The sequence below is a fragment of the Thunnus thynnus genome, chromosome 12, assembly GCF_963924715.1.
Source record: "Thunnus thynnus chromosome 12, fThuThy2.1, whole genome shotgun sequence".
In the NCBI taxonomy this organism is placed as follows: domain Eukaryota; kingdom Metazoa; phylum Chordata; class Actinopteri; order Scombriformes; family Scombridae; genus Thunnus; species Thunnus thynnus.
Window position 1 is genome coordinate 8,052,901 of NC_089528.1, and position 20,525 is coordinate 8,073,425.

At 39.2% G+C, this 20,525-nt stretch overlaps 1 protein-coding gene across 1 annotated transcript; it reads left to right on the top strand.

The window, feature by feature from the left end:
- The first annotated feature begins 1,545 nt into the window (after window positions 1-1,545).
- LOC137193737 (vasoactive intestinal polypeptide receptor-like) lies at window positions 1,546-20,494 on the top strand. The gene is made up of 13 exons (XM_067605090.1): window positions 1,546-1,780; window positions 3,439-3,532; window positions 4,586-4,696; window positions 11,059-11,159; window positions 11,287-11,384; window positions 12,361-12,490; window positions 14,840-14,993; window positions 16,022-16,082; window positions 16,584-16,650; window positions 16,731-16,822; window positions 17,046-17,175; window positions 17,615-17,656; window positions 17,788-20,494. The coding sequence occupies exons 1-13, from the start codon at window positions 1,721-1,723 to the stop codon at window positions 17,977-17,979; spliced, it is 1,332 nt and encodes a 443-aa protein (XP_067461191.1). The 5' UTR covers window positions 1,546-1,720; the 3' UTR covers window positions 17,980-20,494.
- The last annotated feature ends 31 nt before the right edge of the window (window positions 20,495-20,525 follow it).

The following is a 20,525-nucleotide window of genomic DNA, read 5'->3' on the forward strand; positions in this document are numbered from 1 at the left end:
ACAAGATTTATCCAGCTGAACGCAAGAGCTCAAACATTTGACTTTCCTCCCAGTGGAAGGTTACTCTGACATCCATCAAAGCTCTCATAAGCCTCGGTGAGTCACCCGCTGATAGTAAAACCAGAGCAGTAAAGCACATGTTGAAGCATATGCATAGTGCCACAGGAGGAGTCAGTGTATGGTGAAACAAAGACTGATTCTGTGCATTGTTATCAGTTTGGTTGGAAGTAAATTAACACAATCCTCATCTTTTCAGTCTTATGCACATTGGTGCACAATGACAGAGCAACCACCTGACCGGTGACACACAAATGCATGTTTTTTCACTCGCATTGTGAGGAAATTCCAGAGGGAGCAGAAACATTTGGCAATCCTATATACATTTGGCTATACTGTTTTTGATTTGCTTCACTTCTCACTATTTGTTGCAACATTCATATCTGCACTATTCATCACTCTCTGAGTTTATAGCATTATCTTATCTTTGATCAGTGTGTTCGCTCTATATCCGGGAAACAGACCAAGAAACAAATGTAACTACATAATTCACCCCAATGTCTATATGGTCTTCTGTATGGTCTGAAGCAATAAATCAAAACAAATGTCCTCCCAGTGCTAAAAATGTCACTGAAAATAGTTCAGCATTGTAAAAATCTAAACACCTACTGTTGCATCTCAAAGCTATTCTGCTTCTTTCCAGTACACGATCTTAAAGATACAGTAAATATTGTGTTACAGAGGTGTTGCTTCAACTTTATGGCACTTTTAGGGGATTTAACTGGAAGGCAATATGATGTGAGGTATGTTTGGCCACCACGAGATGTCAGAACAGTTTCACTGCTCCTTGTCATAAATTCTCCAGCATTCTTCCAAAATATATTCCCTCATTTGGCGTTTTGATGATGATGATGATGATGATGATGATGATGGTGGTGGTGGTGGTGGTGGTGTCTGACATGTCGCTCCAAGATCTCCTGCAGGTGGTCAGTAAAGTTGATATGTGTTGAATGTGAAGGCTGCAGCGTGTGATTCACATCTATCTCATACTCATAAAACCTTTCAGTGTGCTGTATGAAACAACTGCATATCCACTCATCTGTATGCACTGAAGAGGCAAGTCTGTGGTACCAGTGGTGGAATATAACTCTGTATATTTACTCAAGCAGTGTACATACTGTATGTAGACATTTGATGTACTTCGTCATTTCATGCTACACCTCTAGTCCACTACTCTAGTTGCTACTTTTAAAATAGATGTAACTGTAACAGATTAAACTATCAAACTGTATATAAAATAGTTCAAATTAGCTCCACTTTGACCAACAACAACACTAAAATGCTACTTAAACATTAATGCACCAACAATAATAATAGTATGACAATCGATTTATTTGTAATCAATTATATTGTCGAAAAATGGCACAAAAGGATCAGTCGAGTCTTGAATTTACACATAGTTCCTCTTTCCTTTGTATGCGTTTACGCCCTCATAATGACGTTCACAGATGATGTTTGATTGGTTAGTTGTTAGTTGTTCAAGGTAAACCCGAGAGGGAGGAGGAGGATTTCAGGACCGGAGCGATTCACTCTCCGCTCAAAGCGCAAAAACGCACAGAGTCAGCAAGTGGATACGTACCAACCTGCGGCCGATTATCAGCCTGTTTCCAACTCTTTCACTTCATTCCCCCACTGTTTTAACGGAGCATCTACTGTAAAGGATATGTTGATGGAAGTTTCAAAGTGCATTTTCATTCTTCTATCCTGCATGCTGCTGGAACCAGTGAGTATATTTTAAACGCTCTGACTTTTTCTCATGACTTGAACTTGGGCTCGTTTTCAAGAATGCGACAGTTGCTCGCCTAATTTGGCCATGTAAGGGTTGACCACATGGCTCTTTTCTAATAGAGAGTTGCCCGCATGAATAAGTGGATGTGCACGTGGGTGATCTCTGAAGTCAGTTTTGGATGCAGGGCGCACCAATGTGGGCCAAAGAGCTGCTTGGTCCATCATGTGTGGAGACTTAGAGAAGCTGTGGAGAAAAAAAATTTCATTGTTAATTGTTAATGATGCCAGATGCTCATTAAAAATGTTAGTTTAGTTTGGGTTTTCATCAATATGATTTTATTGAAGACATTTAAGAACAAATACATTTCCAACTTGAGCTAATTTTCTGTTTTGTTTTGTTTTTTAAATTCCAACCACTTTTTTTTTTCTTTTTTTTTAAACTTTTTAAAATTGATAATGCTGATGACCTCCACTCTCCTCCCTCAGACACAGACTCAGCCTCCCTTTCCTGTGTTGATCTCCTCACTTCCTCTGGCACCACAGACAAAACCTGCAGCCTCTCACTGACGCTGTGTCCCAAGCTGTGTTTGTTTTTTTTAGTGACACTCATGTGTTTTTATGCCCTCGATGATCTCTTTTCATGACTAAGGTTAAGGTGAATTACCAGGAGAAACCACAGGGTGCTGTTGGTGCATGTTGGTCTTCCCAGCAGGACACCATGGCAACAGCCTCCTTTGTCTGTCTGTCTCTCTGTGGTATCCAGCGTCCTTATCCACAACTGTCTCCTGTAGAGAAGCATGTATGATTCATGCTGGGATTCAGTTGGAGGTCAAAGCCCTTATGAGTTCAGTCTTAATATCTGCATTTGTACAAAATCAAAGATTGTTTCAGCGCCTCAGTGCTGAAAATTGTGTAAAAGAAAAGATGATGCTTTGCTATTGTCGCTGGGGAAGGCAAAAGTGGTGATCATGATCATGATGATGGCGTGCAGGAAGTTTTCTCCTGATACTCCAACTTGTGTGCTGATCCATCACTGACAACATGTTCTCCTGTCATAGTCCAGAGGTGCACTGTGGGTGAAGTAATGCAGGAGGGACGTGCTGCATAGCCTGAGGAGCGAGAAAATCATAACCTAAATGGGGGAGTCACCTTGTTGCGGGAGAGGCTGGAGTTATATGGGCTCATTTTGTGGCTAACAATAGCCACATACTACCAGTCTGATTAATGCCTACAGAGAGGAGACTCATCCACCTAAGTAACAGCAATAAATCTTCAGGTCTTGCAGAGGGTCTGTGTAGTCTCTGGCAGTAAACCTCCATGGATTCATGTTGAACCAATTCATGGCTGAAAATTCCCTCCATGTGTCCAAGACACGCAGAAACATGCAACTATAAGGACTGTGTTGGTTGAATCACAGTCAAAAGACTGATTTAGTGTCAGATGCCCAGGTCAGGCTCATCTCAGGAAGACCGCAGTGGAGACGATAGATGTGTCTGCCTCGATATGTGTAGCGCTGCTGAAGGAGCACACGCAGTATAACTCATGCAGTCTCCTACACTTGACTAATAGGCAGGTGACCTCTAACTGACGCTGTTTTGAAGCTGTATGTTGCTGTAGCGCAGAGAAACCATGAGCAAACTGTTCTCTCCACAGGTGTGTTCAGTGCAGAGTCAGATGTGTGACCTGATGAGGGAAATAGACAAGGAGAGGGAGATGTGCGAGGCTCAGATTAAGAACAAAACGACAGGTATGTAGCCTTTGTCTTCAACACGCCTTCACTGTGCCGGCTGCACTTACTCTGTCTCATCCTAATTTGCTAAATCCACAATTGGGTTGTGATTGAAGTGACACAACAAGCTCTAAAGACAACACAAGCTGTTGAAGCCTCCCCTCTGGCTTTAGATTACACCTTGCATGGTTGAACACTGTTTTCCACCTATTGCCCCTTGATACATGTGCTTTGGTTCAATTTGAAAGAAAACCCTCTTATTGATCCTTTCGTTTTCATTGAACACTATTAAGAAAAATAATGAGCATTATTATTATTATTATGAAACCTATTATGAAACTCACTTAATTTACCCTTTCAATATATTGTTGATGAGGCTTCAATTACATGTCGCCAAGTGGGATGTTGCACACTCACAGCATGTAGCACATAATTATATTCTACTGAGAGCCTCTGCTACCTCTTTGTTTAATTGAAACCTCCTTACTGCAGGTATCAGCAGACTCTTTTCTGTCATACAATGTAAAAGTCATTAAACACTCATCTTTTTAATTTAGATGTCATTTATCTTGCTATGGATTCCATCAAATGTAAATGCTGCTAAATCCTTAAAGAGATGTTGTAAATTCTACCTATCAAACTGAAGTTTTCATAGTAATAAATTGGCAGGCAGGTGTTGATTTAGAAGTGCTGTGACCTGATTCTGCATCCGGAGACCAAACACACTGTGGAAAGTCATAGTGATCTGTTGAATTCAAATAACAGTGTGTAACGAAGGACGGGGAGCTGTTTCATTAGTCATGGTGGCAGCATGTTGACTAAGGTCATCTGCTGTTATAGACTCAGGGCTGTAACATCAGCTGACCAGAGCTCATATGTTTTGGCTGCCATGGGAACTCCGATGCTCCACCTTCACAGATTGCTGTTTGTCACTGGAGTAGATTCACGTCACAGCAAGCATCTTCTGTTTAAAAGTCTACATTTGTTCTCTTTGTATATGTGATATTTCCATGTTTAACATGTGGAACACACATTGTTTGGCCCCTCTCTCCTCCTCTCTGTTTCTTTCAGGTTGCAATGGGACATGGGACAAGATCACCTGTTGGCCCAGTGCCGATGTCGGAGAAGTGGTCACCATCCGGTGCCCAAAATATCTCTACTTCTCCAAGAACGTTCCTGCACGTAAGCCTACATAATAGGTTGTGTGTTTGTGTGTGTGTGTGTACTGAATGTGTGTGGAAGAAAGGGGGGGTAGGAAGTGCATATACAGATATGTTTGTTTTTGTGACAGTCAGCAGTCACACAAGTTTGTGTGGTCTTTTGGCTGAAGAGTTTGACAATGATGCTTCAAGGAGATATATGGACTTAAGTACACATATGAAACAAAGACACACAAAACAAAGTAAATGACCAATGACACGTTTTGCCCAGGAGGTTGACTCAAAGACTTTTTATCAAAATAATAATATATTGGTAATAAATAAAGATTGAGCATATTCCAGCAAATGTCCAATAGCTTCTTAAATGTATCCATTAATATTTAAAAAATGTTTTCAAAAAACTTAAAAAAAGATTGGTTAAAGCTGCTCTAAGACATTATTATTATTATTATTATTATTATTATTTAGCATTTTAGCATCGTTCAGCTCATTGTTTTGGTTCTATGGCCCACAACTTTACTTTTTTTACTATATGCTGCCTTCGCAACACCAAATGGCATATGGACTGATTTGCAACTTGCTTGTGAACATTAATGGAGCATTTCACCACCAAAGAGTCAGATATTTTAACTTACTTACTACTGACTTACTGTAAGTTTGCCATATCGACTTAATGAAGTGATAATATGTCAGTGTTGTCTTTACAGATTGTTGTGCTGCCACCAAAGTGGCAAAAAAATCAACTACTGCAGGTTTAACTTTCAGATTTGACAGCTCTGGATCCAATCCTGTAATATCCTCCAATGTCAAAACTGGAACTGGTACCCAGTCCTGAAACATAATCATGAAAATATCTACTTTGAAATTGTCAAATTTGATCCACCTCACCATAATTGTGATAGGGCTAAGCGTATTAAGATATTTTCTAAAAACAAAATCCCACTGAGGATTACTATATATCTCAACATGTAAATCCTGTAGATCCATATCCTTGAGTATAAGATTAACTTGAAGTTCATTGTATAGGATGCTTGTCTATGGAGGTATGACTAATGTACAGGATATTTAAAAAGATGACAGAGATGCTGCTCATCTCGATCTGATCTTGACCTCTCATTTGTTGTTGATGTTCCAAATGTTTCCTGCTGCTGAGTCTTAGTCGCTATCATCACGCTCCACATTTGTGACCAGAAATAGGAATCATGATATCATTCTGGCCCATGATCACCTGTTGTCTTTATCTTTCCTGTTACCCGTCTCATTTATCACAAAGAATAAAGTAAAACTCAAAAGACATGGTGCAGCTGAGTCAGAGAAAGATAAACACCTTGTCTCACTTCCTTGGACCATCCACTGATCAAAGATACGCTCTGATTATTTGTCCTCCTTTAATCTACGAGAAGCCTCACAGGGAAGTAGTTTTAATTATGTATAAGGGAAACCATTGTCTTGGGATTTTACAGGCTTAACTGTAGTGTGTTTGTAAAGTAGTCTCTGAGATTATTCCCCTCTGAGTTACCCTGTATATCACAATTTGTCATTAATTACCACAGCGAATCCTCAGTGTAATTATGCTGTAAGAGTTGATGGAGTTGTTTATTTGCATTAATCTGGCAGAGAGGCCTCACTTTCAACTTGGAGCCTTGAGAAATGCTTTTACATCAGACTTAAAGCAGCTTGAAATTAGCTTTTAAAAACACGTTTAAAGCTGCACTATTATTTTTTCATTAACAATGAATCAAATGACTTTGTGTACTATTGGTCGTAGTGGTGAACCAACAGAGAATTGCAACAGAGACTGCAGCTTCTCTCAGATCTACAGAGCTTTTTTTAGCTTTTTAGCCTCTTTTAGCTCATGGTTTTGTTTTGTTTTGATTGTCGTGTTGCTTTGCTAAAGAATCAATTAGCGCTGCTTTAAAGCTCAAATTATCATGTCACTTGTCATTTCATATCCAACTATTTTGTTGATAGAAATACATATCCATCACTTCCTTATTGCATGTAGAACTCCTCATCAGGTCTGTCAGGTTGCATCCGTCTTTGATCATTTGTGTGATACCTCATTGGTCAACAACATTTTCACTGCACATCAACAACAACATTGCACGCACACAACTTCACAAACTCAACACTAGATGCTCCACCACCTTTGCTGTAGCAGTCACAGGTTTCAGCTGTAAGAGCTTTTACACTTACCCTGTGTGCAGGGGTGGTGAAGGAAGGGGTCCCTGCCCCTCTAATCCATCCAGTATTTCCCTGTCATATCCAGAACATGAGAGGAATTCCAACCAAAAGATTTACCATCAGCATGTGAAAGGTTCATTACAGCGAAGAAGGGTTTTCTGGGAAGCTGTGATGTGACCCAGATGCTCCCATCTAGTGTGACCGAAAGAGGAGAACACTCCTGGGGAAACAAGGAAAGAGTGAGGGAACACATGAAGAATCACCAGATTTGTGGGGTTGAGGGCGGTGGAGGTATATTTCACTGATATGTCAGAGGTTCACAGCATCAACTGGCCCCCACTGTGCAGGGACCAAGATTAAGTGAAGGGACCTTAAAAGAAAGCGAGGGGATTATAAGTGACCTGTGCTGCACTGATGTGCATGATATCAATTATGCGTTAAATCAACACATCAGTGCAGGTCTCTGCTGGTTAAACCGACTCTGTTCTCAGGTCATCTAAGAAGGACTTCATTAAGGGATGATTAACTGTCTTGGACTTGGTGCATAGTAAATTACTGAGTCAGTTGGGTGAGAACCTTGTATCTCCAAATGTGTACATTAGAGGAAGCAAGAAAAACAGCCTTGTTTGTGTAGCTTGACCGCTGTGCATTTTTCAGTTTATTCATTTGATTTTGAAAAGGTTTCATAACCTTGAGAGGTTAGAGAAATAAGAAACAAATAACAGTTATGATGTATAATATTTAAGAATTTGCCCCTTTCGTGGATGTATTACGGTGTCAGAAAAGTCATTTTAGCTTCTTTTCAAATGTATTCACTGTCAATAACCGTTGCGAAAGGCTCAACTTATTGACACATGCTGAGCCATTCATTTGTAAGCCTCACACACAAAAAAACAAGCATTACGAAACATGGCGCCAAAGAGATTCAGGGGCCAAGTCATAAATTTAGTTGAGATAGAGGTTGCCATTCTCATGAACTTTTTACCTAGTTGATCTAACACACAGTCATTCATCTCTTTTAATAACATGGCCACTCACCCTCTCTCAAAGCTCTGAGTGACGGAGTGCCTGGCTGTCAGTGTTGTCACCTACATGCTATAATGTACAGCTGAGCTAATCGTTGCATGCTAATAAGAATCTTCTGCCAAGATATAATTAGGGAGGATAAAGTGCAATAATATACAACACGGACAGAAAAGCTGAGATAAAAAAAGCCTCGAAATCAAAACGATGACGGGGTGATTAACTCGTTTGAGCTCTCCTTGTTGTCGTGCATGACACTGAAAATCCTTGCAGTCATGTTTTGGGGGATGATGAAAGCATTCTTCTGGCAATCCCTCAAACAAGCCAAATCCAGTAGTGGCATGGGCTGAAACAGCAGGGGCTTATCATCGCCTTTGTGTCTTGTCATGTTGTTTGAGGAGACTAAGCCTCCGTCTTCTCTGCAATACGCCACTCAGGTATTTGTGAGCTGACCATATTTTAATGCCAAATACATTCTAAGACTTTAGATTGTTGGTCATTTCCCAACTCAGTCTTGATTTGATAGTGGCTGTGGAGTGATACGGTTGGGAAATGTGTGGAATGTCCTACATTTAGATTTCAACAGCAGCATTCAGCACACGGATTAATTTGTCGCCAACACGCGCAGCTTTCTTTCTTTATTGACAGGAAAGGAGATGAGGAAATGCTACAAATAAATATTACACAACAAGAGACTGAATAAAATCACATGGATGTCAATCTGTGCTTCTCACTGCTGGTTATAGGATTAGATCTGTCTCATGAATGTTGTAAGAAGGGTTTTCAGTCTAATTAATGATTAGTGCCTCATCTGAACACTGATGCATTTATACTGGATTTGTGAAAAAATCTATCTTACTGTCTAAAAGTAAGTTAATATGACCTAAAAATTAAATGCGTTTTTAAAGGATTTGATTTGGATAATGCAACATTTATGAAGAACTTCGGTGCACTCAGGTCAGGTTTTTCACCTGCGTCATTCATTCTATTATTTAAAGGTCTTTTTTTTTTTTTTTTACATTTTAGCCTCTATTGACAGATTAGCAGAGACAGTAAATATGAGGTAAGCATCTTAACCAATAGGCTACCAGGAAGCGCCGCCCCAATACATTTAACTTGGTGAAGTGATGCACATTTTCTGAAAATGCTCTTTGAACATAAACAGTCTACTTTGAATTTCTTTAAAAGCATGAAAACAGAGTAGAAAAAAGAGCATTAATCTGATTTTGATGTTGCTTAAGTGACGTAAATACTAAATAATACTGTGTGTAATGCAAATGTGAGTAATAATACCCGTACATAGTTTTTGTAACATGCAATTATCAGTTCATGTATTGTAAGAGAGTAACACCACACATAAAATCGATTCACTTTGTTCACTTTTTGGCTGGACTGCAAGGGTCAGCTCTATAAATGCTAAAGTCTGCGACTGACTGACGGAGTGATGAAGTCACACCATTGGTCGGCCGGCTGAGTGTCACCAGTCTTGTATTTGTCATTGCAAATTAAAAGCCCTCTAGCGTTTCATACACAGTCCAGCCATATACTAGGTTTTGACTTAATCTTGTTCTCTACTCATCTCTACACTACTCTACACTACTATACTGTGCTCTACAGAGCTCTACTCTACTATATGCCACTCTACTGATCTTAAGTCTACTATATTCTAATGTACTCTACTGAGCTCTACTGTTCTCTACTCCAGTGGTTCCCAACCTTTTTGTCTTGTGACTCCTTAAAATAAAGCAAATTCTACCTGGGACCTCTCATCACACATTGCATTGTACACCACTTAAATGGACTGATTTTGTTTTATTATAATATCTTTCAGAGGCTTGAGGAGATCAAATACAGTAATTCATAAAAATGAAGAAAAAATTTGAGGAAAGTTTTAAAAAGGTGTCAGAAAAATGTTTTGTGACCCCTTAGAGTCCCCCAGTGACTTCTTGGGTGGGTCCTGACCCCCAGGTTGGGAACCACTGCTTTACTCCACTCTACTTTACTGAGCTCTGGCCCTATGTGCTCTACAGAGCTCTACTTAAGTGAGCACAAGGTGCTGTGTACTGTCTATTTTTACTTTACTGAGCTTAAGTCTAATGTACTCCACTGTACTTCACTAAGCCGTAGTCTACTCTACAGAGCTCTACTCTGCTCTACTGAGCTCTATTCTACTGTACTCTACTCCAGTCTACTAGTGTACTGTACTCTCTAGAGCTCTATTATCCCCAACTGAGCTCTAGTAAGTTAATCTACAGAGTTCTGCTCTATTGAACTCGAGTCTACTCTACAGAGCTTCCTCTGCTCTTCTGAGTTTAGCCTACTGAACTTTTCCACAGAGCTCTACTTTACTCAGTCAAGCTCTAGCCTCAGAGATCTACTCTAGTTTACTTTACTCTTTTCTACTACTACTACTGCTCTAGTCTACTGCACTTTACTCTACAGAACTTCACTGTTCTCTACTAAGCTTCAGCCTACTGTACTTTGTGAGCTTTAGTTTTGTGTACTCTACCATGCTCTACTGTACTCTACTGAACTCTAGATTTCTGTACTATGCTGAGCTCAAGTCTGCTGCAATTTACAGAACTCTATACTGCTCTACTGTACTCTGCGTATTCTCCTCTACTTTACTAAGCTCTAGTCTGCTGTGCTGTACTCTACAGAGCTGTACGCAGCTCCTTTAATCTCATCTCAGATGAGAACACTCTCTCTTCTCTTTATGGGCAGTCAAATGCACTTGGACCTTTCACTTCTGCCCTCATGGGCAGGGCAGAGTAAAAAATATCTCAGTGCTTGACTGACTGTTGGCCTGGTGTGTGTGTGCAGCCTGAGAGTAATTAAGAAACATATGGAGGCAAATACACATGGGAACTCTCTGAGCTAGTGGGACAACTGATCCCCTTCAGTCATTCCTTCCATTTCCTTTTAGTATTTGGAAGTATTCCAGTGAGACACATACATCTCATCGTGACATAATTAAGTGTGAGTAAATGTAGGGGAAGTTTTGCCTTGCGGCTCATACAATAACCCCCCCCCCAACAACACACACAATATTATGATACATTACTTTCAATGTGAGCAGTATGTTAAATGAAACGCAGTGAAGCCGCCACAGCAATGGATTGTAAGGCATCTTGTATGAGTAATGTTCAATATTCCCTCTATCCCTCTGCTCATTAGGTAACCTGTCAAAAACTTGCACCAAGGATGGCTGGACCTCAATCAGCTACACAATGGACTGTGGATATGATCTCAACAGCACCATGGATGATAATATGTCGGTATGGCAACCACAGTTCGAAACTCTTCGAGCCCTATGTTGCTACTGCTGCTGGGGCGTCATGTTAAATGTCAGACTTAGTAAACATGAACTGTTTTCAGTGAGTATAACTGAATATGTTTTTGCAGGGAGAATTCTTTGACGCTATCAAGGTGGGTTACACCATCGGTCACAGCGTGTCGCTCATTTCTCTGACGATCGCCATCATCATACTGTGTGTCTTTCGGTAAGGAGATCCATCAAAATGCTACTTAATGCCCCTGCATAATGGCAATCAAACACTTTTTTCCAGCATATAAAGCGATAAAACCCTGTCAATCTCTCATTTCATACCATATTTCCTTCATTTTATAGAGGTTTTACAGTGTTTTTCAGACAGTAATGTGACTCCAGGACACATTTTGTGGGACAAGTCGTCCAAATTTGACATTATCAGCTGTTGCAACATTTCTCAAACAAAGCAGTCAACTGCAAGCAGCCATAAAGTCAAACCACTTAGGCTGCTATTGGTCACAGCATGTTAAGTGGTCAGTGTATGAGGCTCTAATAAACAACATCCAGCAGCAACAACTGGTTTATATTGTGTGTCCTGTCCTCCAGTCCTTTTGGGATGACTCGTCTGTTGGGTTTGCACAATTCACCCCCAATCATAAGCTCAATGGGGAAGCATTTGTTGGAAAACATGTAGAAGACAGAATTGACATTTTCTCTGTAAAAACTCCAGATTTGATCTTGTTCACTTCTGTGCTGAGTGTAGATCGGAATTTTTTCACATTTGTTTCTGCCTGATAAATATTGGTTTCACTGGAAAACTATACAGTAAAACAGATACATATAGCTTGTCTTGACAATCGCTGGTTTATATGTAGATGGACATTTAGATAACAGCACAGTATAGTTCAACAGTCAGTGCTTATAATGTCCTCTCTCCTCAGCTAAAACACACATTTTTCTGTGCATGTTTGCCCTCATAAATTAAGTCAGTGAAGTCCAGCATATTTCTTTGGTATTTATTCTGATTGCGTGCTTTGGTGACATAAACACACACTTTATCAGATGTTTTTTGGGATAGGTCATGTAAACAGTTCATTTGAAGTCTTTAATCAGTAGGATTTCATTAGGAGCATTCTGCACACTGCCCTCTCTTCTTGATTTTAACCTCAGCTTAAATCATCTCACAGTTAATTTGTGTTCTTTTACAGGAAGCTACACTGCACAAGAAACTACATCCACATGCATCTGTTTGTGTCATTCATACTGAAAGCCGTAACAGTTTTCATTAAGGATGTGGTTTTGTATGATGTCGGGGAGATAGACAATTGTCAGCCAACTGTAAGTACAGCTCAGTCTCTTCTCTCTGTGCTCCCATCTCTCTCACCAACACGTCCATTCTATTAGAGAAGCCTCACAGTCTATTGATTTTCTTCCTTGCAGAATCAAAAGTCTTGCATCGTAGATCAAGTTAACTTGTCCGTCTGATGTATGAGCAGCAGCCGACTGTTAGTTTCTGTCCTTGGCTGAGGCAAACTGCATCTATTTTAATTACTCACTCAGACTTTACTGACTTTAAAGCTTTGTCTCAGAGTTTACTTAATGTGTGAGTGCTCAAGTGCTCCTGGGTGTAGCAGTGTTTGCCAAGTCCCTTCCACTCCTGAAACGACATTTCCCCATTCGTCGGTCCAACAGGATGTTGTGAGAGTTAGTGTTTGCCAAACATTAAGCCTGAACTACAGAGAGCTTTGTCAATAAATCACATTCAGAGTTTGGATATCTAGTTTGAATTGTTTTGTCTCGATAACATGATCATAGCGACAATAGCAAAACAGATATAATTGCTCGGGTAAGATAAGGTATTAAATAAGCCACTGTTACAATCTCATATAATAAGGCTATTATTTTATTTTTATTTGATTGATCAAGTCACCAATGTCAGTAGTGGTATCTGATCTTGCTCCAGCTGAATCCACCACTTTATTGCCAGAGAGGATTAGATCAGTAGACTGTAAATTACCTGCTTTACTATCTCTAAGTGCTGACTGTTGATGGCTGAGTATAGATATTTCCTCTGAAGGGTACACAGATTGTCCTGGTCCAAACACAGCTGCTAAAACTCTCAACTAATAGAAAACAACACAGAGATCAGTTTACTTGTCATGAGGAGTTCTCAACCTGTTAAAACAGCTGGATAGAGAGCCAAAGTCAAACTGGAAAGGTTAATTTAAGTCACATTGACATCTGTAATAATACAAATGACTAAAACCAGGTTATGATGATGCAAGTACACATGCTGTGATGCTGGTAAATATTTTCATGGGAACTGTTGGTCTTTTGTATGCTAACATATCAGTCGTTGTTAACTTTATTAGGCTCATAAAGGTTTCCACTTATTAGTTAATCCAAGGAAGAAGTTTGACATTTCACACAGGAAGAATGATGAAAGAAACCTTCAGTGAGAGACTGGGTTGAGTTACAGGCTAGTAGAACAAAGGCTAGCTACATAGTGCATCTGGACTTTGGCTCTCTATGATGTCTCTTTGGAGGGAGATTTTTAATGTATATGAAAATAACCCTGGAGATGTCATCGGGGTTAGCTTGGCTTAGGCTTGGTGACTACAAAACTGAAGGGAAAAGCTTGTATAACACACTGGGGCCGTCGAGTTTGAAAGTCATGGGAATTTACCAGACGTCTAATGAAAGATGCCATCGAGTTGCATTATATGGAGTATAGCATCCAATGCTTTTGGAGCTTGACCCATATTGGTGACTAAAAGTCAAGAAATCTCAACCTGCTGCTGAATTTGACCATTCTTTTAAAAACATCTGTTTCTTGGATCCCCCAGCTATGGAAGCACAGTAATTATTTGATAAAGAAGAAGAAAGTAACACAATTTTCCTCTTCAAAAGTTGATTTTATAAGCAAAAAAGATATTTGCTCAAGTCAGTACTCTCAGAGTCTTACTTGGTCTGGTATGACCAGCCGCTTATGATAGCTAATGTTGGCCAGTGTCATCAAAATTAAGCTAGATGCTGCTTGCTTTATAACTGACTACTCAGTCAGTTGGCTGACTGTCTCTACTTGTGTTACTGTTACACTGTGTTTTATAGTTTGTATAGTTTACCCTAACCACACAATTCTCACTTGTGGTCACTTGTGGCCACAAGTGAGAATTGTTCAGCAAAAATGAGTCTTACTTTATTCAGGAGCCATTTCAGAGGATCAGTGTACTACTCACCATGTATCTGTGATTTTACACCACTGAACCACCAACAACAGGATCTTCCCATGGTACAGTGAGATGATTTAGATGTAACCATTAACGTGAATCTCAAACACACTTTAATTGCTGGTTTAATTATTCTGGCAGTCATACTGAGTATAATTAGCACTGTAAGATAGCCCCTCTAGAATTTTCTCTAATTATGTAATGCTCATATTCATTTTGAAAGTGACTATTTCCTCACTGCTGCTTTTGATAAGTGATATGCCAACAAACAACACTATAGTCTAGCAGAATTGTTTCCTTATACAGTAAGTGGGTCACCAGTACAGATTTGTGAGTCATTAAAATAAAAAAAGAAATTCTCTGTGTATAGCCTCTTCCACTGGCAACAAATTTTTCTTTATCATTTGAATCATAATGGAATTGACCACTAACTAATAACATCGTGGTTGTTTTGTAGGTGGGCTGTAAGGCAGTGGTGGTATTCTTCCATTACGGGATCATGGCGAGTTACTTCTGGCTGCTGGTGGAAGGCCTCTATCTCCACGCTTTGTTGGCCGTCTCCTTCTTCTCTGAGAGGAAGTACTTCTGGTGGTACATCCTGATTGGTTGGGGTGCGTGCCAGAGTTTATACCTTATGTTGATGAATACACATAGCTCACAGAAGCTCATTTTCAAGATTTGACATGTCCACTTAACCAGAAGTCATCAAACACTCATCAGGTTTCAAGTTGTTTTGTCTTTAGTACAACAGACACAATATACAATATGTGATCATATGTAAATTGATTTATAAGTGTCGTTCCTACAGAGAAATGGTGTGCCTTTCCATCTGTATATGAATGAGTCTTGCCTCAGTTGCAACTCTGCTCTTGTCGTTATAATTCAGTCTGACTCCTGCCTTGCTTTTGCTGCTTTTGATGGGAAATCAGCTCATTTAACGAATTCATACATCCATGGCAGACAATAATTACCGAACTAAGGGATCCACTTGGCTGCAAAAGATGCTCTTTTGACAGTTTTATCAGAACACACACACATGTGTATATTTATATATATATATATATATATATATATATATATATATATATATATATATATATATATATATATATTCATACAGAAGTACAAGCTGAGCACTCAGTGCTTTCATCTTTTTTTTTTGACCCTACATTTTCATCTTTCAAACACTTATTATTGGCCTTTTGCTCCTAAAATTCCAATGTTACTTGCCTTTGAAATGTATATTCATTAAGCAAGTTCTGATGTTATTTTCTGCAACACCAATAAAGTAACTCTATAAATAGGCCTGTCATGTTGCGTCTGCCAGCAGGAGAATGGAAATAGGCCTGTGACTTTCCTGCAGATACTCAAGATGAACTAATATTGGCACAGAGCACATATGGTTCCTGTTAAAAATGATAAGCATACCCAAAATGCATTATTACTTTTCCCAGCTATAAAATCGTCCAAAAGATTAATAGTGTACACGAGCTAAAGCTTCACTATTTGCTTGTTTGGAGTCAGTGCCGTGTTTGTTTGGACACATTGGACATAACTGATAGTTTCTCTGTGTGACATAGAGATTATTTTAATGTTGAAATAACTTACAACTAATTCTGTTTATATTGCTTGTTTATAGTGGCTCCAACCATCTTTATCTCAGCGTGGGTGATTACTAAGGCTTATTTAAATGATCCTGGGTGAGTTAATCATTTGTATTTGTTCTAATGTCATTAATTACATTACCAGAAAAAAAATTGTAAATACACATTTAGGCGTAAAAAAAACCCCCAAAACAACAACCTTTGGGCTAGTGTGGTGATTAATAGCTGGTCTCATTGGTGGTCTATGGTGAACTTTTAATCTACTACACATGCAAGAGCTGCATTTCATGGCTATGCCCTACAGCCAAAATGCTGACCTACAATCTGATTATTTGACTTTCCAATAAAAAAAAAAAAAAATGCATGAGGAATTGTGTAATTATCCCCACTAACATTGATGGTGAGCATGGTAAACATTATACCTGCTCAACATCAGCAGGTTTGCATTGTCATTGTGAGCATGTTAGCATGAGGACGTTAGCATGTGGCTCAAAGCTTTGTACAGCCTCATGGAGCCGCTAGCGTTGTTATAGACCCTTAACTTCACTTTATTTTGTTCAAAGTTCTTTGCTCTGATTCTCAAGTCTCTTCTGACAGATGCTGGGATATAATTGATGACAATCCGTGGTGGATCATCAAAACACCTATTTTAGCAACCATACTTGTGAGTCACGTCATTCATTAGCAACATCTACAGATCTGCATGATGCAATGACATTAAGTAGCCTGTTATTTTCACGGCAGGTGAACTTTTTCCTCTTCATCTGTATAATCCGGATTTTGCGACAGAAGATGAACTGTCCCGACATTGGAAGAAAGGAGTCCAATCAGTACTCGTAGGTTTTTAAGTGCAAAATATGAACATCTCTTTCACAGGATGTTTACAGTCATTTCTTATCAGATGACATGGAATAAAATTATTTTGCAGCTACCATTATGTTGTTGGTGGTGGACAGTCATAGTGCATAGTGACAAGTATTACCTAGATTCTACATTCTCTTGTGGGTTTTTACAAGGATGAACACTAAACCTTCTTATTTTCTCATTTTTTTTTAACAGGAGACTGGCTAAATCCACACTGCTGTTGATACCTCTCTTTGGGATAAACTACATCATTTTTGCCTTCATCCCTGACCACATCCACTCGCAATTGAGACTGGTGTTTGATCTTATTCTGGGGTCATTTCAGGTAAAGTTCCATATTATATTTTATAATTTACATGCAAACAGTTTGTAGCATGAAGACAGTTTGTAAGATCGAGCCAGCAAGTGGTTTGTTTAGATGACATGTTTAATTTTGTATGCTTTGAATAATGAGGTTGCTGATTTGCTGAGTATTTAATTGAATGTAAACGCTGAGAGCCAAGTGCAGTGATGGAAACCTAGAGATGGAAAGTATTTCTAATTTATAATCGTTTTAGCTCAGAGTAATATCTCCAGGGAAAATTTCCCAGCAATCCAAATGATGAACCTCCTGTCTGATCTTGGAGTTGGTCGTAATCTTCCGATCATTATTCATATGCAAACATTTCAAGTGTTTCCCCAGCTGTACTATCATATTGGTATTTCTTTTCAACAGCTCTTACTGGGCAATATGTTTTATCTGGTTTTACTTCTCTCTTCTCCAGGGTTTTGTTGTTGCAGTCTTGTACTGTTTTATGAACGGAGAGGTCAGTAAATTCAAAGCTCTCTAAGATGTTTACCGTCCTTTTATGTCACTGAACCTCCAAATCTTGTGTGTAACACCCACTTAAGGCCCCCCTCTTCATCCTGTTTGTCTACCTCCTCGTCTCTCCTGCAGGTACAGGCGGAGATTAAGCGTAAGTGGCGCAGATGGATGCTGCAGCGCTTCCTGGGTGCTGACACTAAGTACCAGCAGCCCTCCACAGGCAGCAACGGCAACAACTTCAGCACCCAGATCACCGTGCTCACCAAATGGAGCCCTACTACACGCCGGGCATCTGCTTGTGAGGAGCACCTCTCTGCCATCTGAAACCCATCAAGTGAACTCCGCTCTCTGTTTTTATCATCACATACTGAATGCATGATACACTGAAGGTCAAGATGACATTTTAGAACTGAAGCTAACATTTGTCTGTTGTAATTTTATCTATTACCTGTCAAAAATGACAAGTCCTCAGTGTTTTTCTTATTGCCATGCAGGGTAAAAACATTATGGACACACTCCACTTATTCAAAGAATTCGTTAAATAATTATCTTTACTTAATGTTTTTGAACAATTAAATTGATAACAGTACAAAAAAAGATCATTGTCATTTTCACAGACTGTTCTTAGGTACAGTAGCTTTGATCAGGGAGGAACTTCCATTGTACTGGAGGTTGACAGCAAGGACAGGTATCTGATATGTGCGTAAAGGCCAGTATCACACTGATATTTAGGCAAACGGATTAGTTTCTACCACAGTGTGACTCTGTGCTGAGATCACAGGATAAGTCAAACAGAAATAGTTAATGGCAAGTTATTGAGAATCACCTCTCAGAATAACATTGACCAAGTGTTTTGTAATTGACACACTTCAGAATACTGCAGGGAAAGAGATCTTCACGGCCAACGTGTGAATTAAAAGGAAATGGGATATTTGGCGAGCATTTTCCATCTGATGTTATGCAATAGATGGATGGAGGCAGAGATGAGCTGAGTCCTATAAGAAGCAAGATGTTTATTAAAAGGGTGTGTTACACAAGACGGCTCCAAGCACTTAACCTAATGGCCCATGTTGCTTAGGGGACCAATGGTAACAACATTTCTGACAGTGTCAGGCTGTCACCAGCAGTAGTCAGAGGAGGAATCTATATCATAACCAATGTACTGGACGTTCCTGTCCTGTCTATGACAGTTTTATATGAGGCAAAGACTCTGCTGAATTACTGCCGGATAACATTCCAGAGAAGAGACTAAAGCTCCTGCTTGTGAAATTTATCTCTGATTACAGAGGCTTTTAGTTTTGTCTGAGTGCGTAGACTTTCATTTTGACTGTTTCTGCAACTCATGGACCAGATGTATTCCATTATTAGTCCACAATACACAACATAGTGAATTATTATCAGGCAACAGTGATTAACTGCCATTAACTGGATTGCACTGACAATTCATTTCATTGCATCAAATGTTAGTTTTCTATTCTATTCTATTCTATTCTGTATTCACAATATAATATATATGTTATTGTACCAAACTGTTTTTTAGACATGCAAGTGGCAGGGCTCTATGTTTTACATCATCAGCTGGTCAGTCTGTCAGTGCACAGAGTGGCCAGAGTTAAATATATAGGCAACCATTGGATAGAAATTTTGTACAGACATTTATGTTCCCCAAAAGATAAATCTTAATGACTCTGGTGACCCCCCAGCTTTTCATCTTGCACCACCAGCAGGTAAAAGTTTTCACTTATCTCGTAAAATATCTCAGCATCTACAAGATGGATTGACATAAAACTTTGTACAGACATTCATGGTCCCCAGAAGATGAATCTTGATGACTTTGGTGGTCGTGTGACTTCTTTTCTATTGCCACTATGAAGTTCACAATTGTGGTTCTGAGTGAAATGTCTTAACTTGTAAGGGATGGATTGTCATGAAATTTAGTACACACATTTATTCCCCCTCAGGATGAATTATAACTTAAATTTTTCATGTAGAGCCATCATCAGGTCAAAGTTTAATTTTTTCCAACAGTGTTCAGTGACCAAATACCTGCAAAACTAATGGCATTGCCATCAGCCTCAGCTGTACTGTGTGTTTAGTGCTAATTAGTTTGCATGTTTACACACTATAGATGCTGATGGCTAACATGATAAACATTATACCTGAAAAACATCAGCATATTAGCAGCATCATTGTGAGCATGCTAACGTTAGCATTTAACTCAAAGCGTTATGCACCATTAAGTACAAGCTTACAGGATTCAAAGTCCTATCAGATGTAATATGATTTATCACGCTTTATCTATTCTGACATGTTTTCAAACATTTATTTGAAGCGACATCCTCCTCGGAAAGGTATATCAGATGTTTATATGTACAGACAGTGAAAGTGTCACATTTCATGTGGGAGTAATGTTGGAGTATGATGTTCACTTCACTTCCCTTTCCTGTTGCCCTAGTGTGTGTGTGTGTGTGTGTGTGTGTGTGTGTGTGTGCGCGTGTGTGCATGCGTGTGTGTGTGTGTTGAACTGTAACTAACTCAAAGTACCTCAGACTAAATGTTGTTGACTAAATTGTACATAATGTGAACCTGTAAATATGGATGAAGAATTGGTTCATGGTGATGACTTATAGTGCTCAGGTGTCAACTAGAAATTGATGTTTACATTTAAAACTGTATGCTCCTCACTCATGGTATTTGCATAATGTCAATAATGTGTCTACTATTCGTTGCCATGTAAATGTTGTGTAAATATTATGCACTGTACAGTATGTGAAATCAGATGTAAAGATGTTATTGAACAAATTGTCAGATGAAGATGAATAAAACCATTTGCACTTTGGATCGGCCCTCTGTTTTTGTAGGAATGTGAG